Genomic DNA, 1187 nt, shown 5'->3' on the forward strand with positions numbered 1-1187 from the left:
TGTGTGTGTGTGTATGTGTGTGTGTGTGACTGAATGATAATTGGAGCTAATTTAACAAACTAACATCTGGTGTTTTCTCTCAGCATCAAGCTCAGCTGCTGCCGCCGCTGCAGGTAAAATCCTCTCACCTCACTGCTGCAGGAGTTACAATAATATTAACAACAATAATAACAATGATAATAACAATAATAATGATAATAATAATGATAATAATAATGATAATATTAATAATGCAGTCACAGCTCTAATGTCTGTTCTGTCTCAAACTTTGACCTTCTGGCATTTTGACTTCACCGTTTTGCTGAATAAAAATAAATTGAGCTGGACTGAAGGCGAAGCTCCTTATAGTTGGACGTCTGTCTGTTGGACAGACGTCCCCGATGTCCCTGATGTCCCCGATGTCCCCGATGTCCCTGATGTCCTGCAAATCCGAGACATCCTCCTTTTTGTTCCTACATAGTTTTTATCTCATTACTTTCCAAAAGACACAAATTAGAATTTTTTTAAATACAAACAAAAAATTGGAAAAACTACTTAATAGCAATAATATTAATAAAGATTTATTGGGGAAAATGAGAAAAATTAATGAAATAAATTCAGAAAGACTGAAAAGAAACTGAAATCATGTTTTTCTTTAAAGTTTTTCATGATTTTTCTCAGCGGCGTCTTTAGTTTATATTTATTTTAGTTTTAACTGATAAAACATTTTAAACGTTTTCTGCTCTCAGTTTGGAGAAGATTCAAACGGATCGACGGATATTTTACTTCCTGTTGTGTGTTCAGGTGGTGGAGACCAGTGAGACCAGTGAGAGAGCTCCGCCCTTCGCTGCACGGCCGCCGCCGCCGCCTCTGTAGGGACGCTTACCTGGCCTGCACACCTGCACACCTTGATGAGGAGCAGAAACCTGACATCTTGTCTGTCTTTGTCTTCTGTAGAAAACCGAAACCTTCTGCTGCATCTCAGCCTCTGGTGCCTCAAAGACCCGCCCCCGCGCCGCCCGTTTAGCCAATCAGGAGCTTCCTCTCGACTCCGCCCTCCTCTTCCTCCTGACCTTCAGTCTGCGCTCTCTGGTTCCTTAGCAACACCCAGGGAGGGATCAGGGAGGCGGAGCAGCCGGACTGGGACTGGGCCGACAGGTCGGACTGGGCCGACAGGTCGGACTGGGACTGGACCGACAGGTCGGACT

At 43.7% G+C, this 1187-nt stretch overlaps 1 protein-coding gene across 1 annotated transcript in view; it reads left to right on the forward strand.

Annotated features, from left to right (window-relative positions):
- adam9a (ADAM metallopeptidase domain 9a) overlaps positions 1-1187 on the forward strand; it is a 23286-nt gene that overhangs the window by 17504 nt on the left and 4595 nt on the right. The window contains exons 19-21 of the mRNA XM_017306550.1: positions 84-113; positions 784-851; positions 937-1179. Coding sequence (XP_017162039.1) covers positions 84-113; positions 784-851; positions 937-1006 — 168 coding nt within the window. The 3' untranslated portion in view covers positions 1007-1179. The remainder of the gene's footprint in view (positions 1-83; positions 114-783; positions 852-936; positions 1180-1187) is intronic.

This window comes from Poecilia reticulata, linkage group LG9, assembly GCF_000633615.1.
Source record: "Poecilia reticulata strain Guanapo linkage group LG9, Guppy_female_1.0+MT, whole genome shotgun sequence".
In the NCBI taxonomy this organism is placed as follows: domain Eukaryota; kingdom Metazoa; phylum Chordata; class Actinopteri; order Cyprinodontiformes; family Poeciliidae; genus Poecilia; species Poecilia reticulata.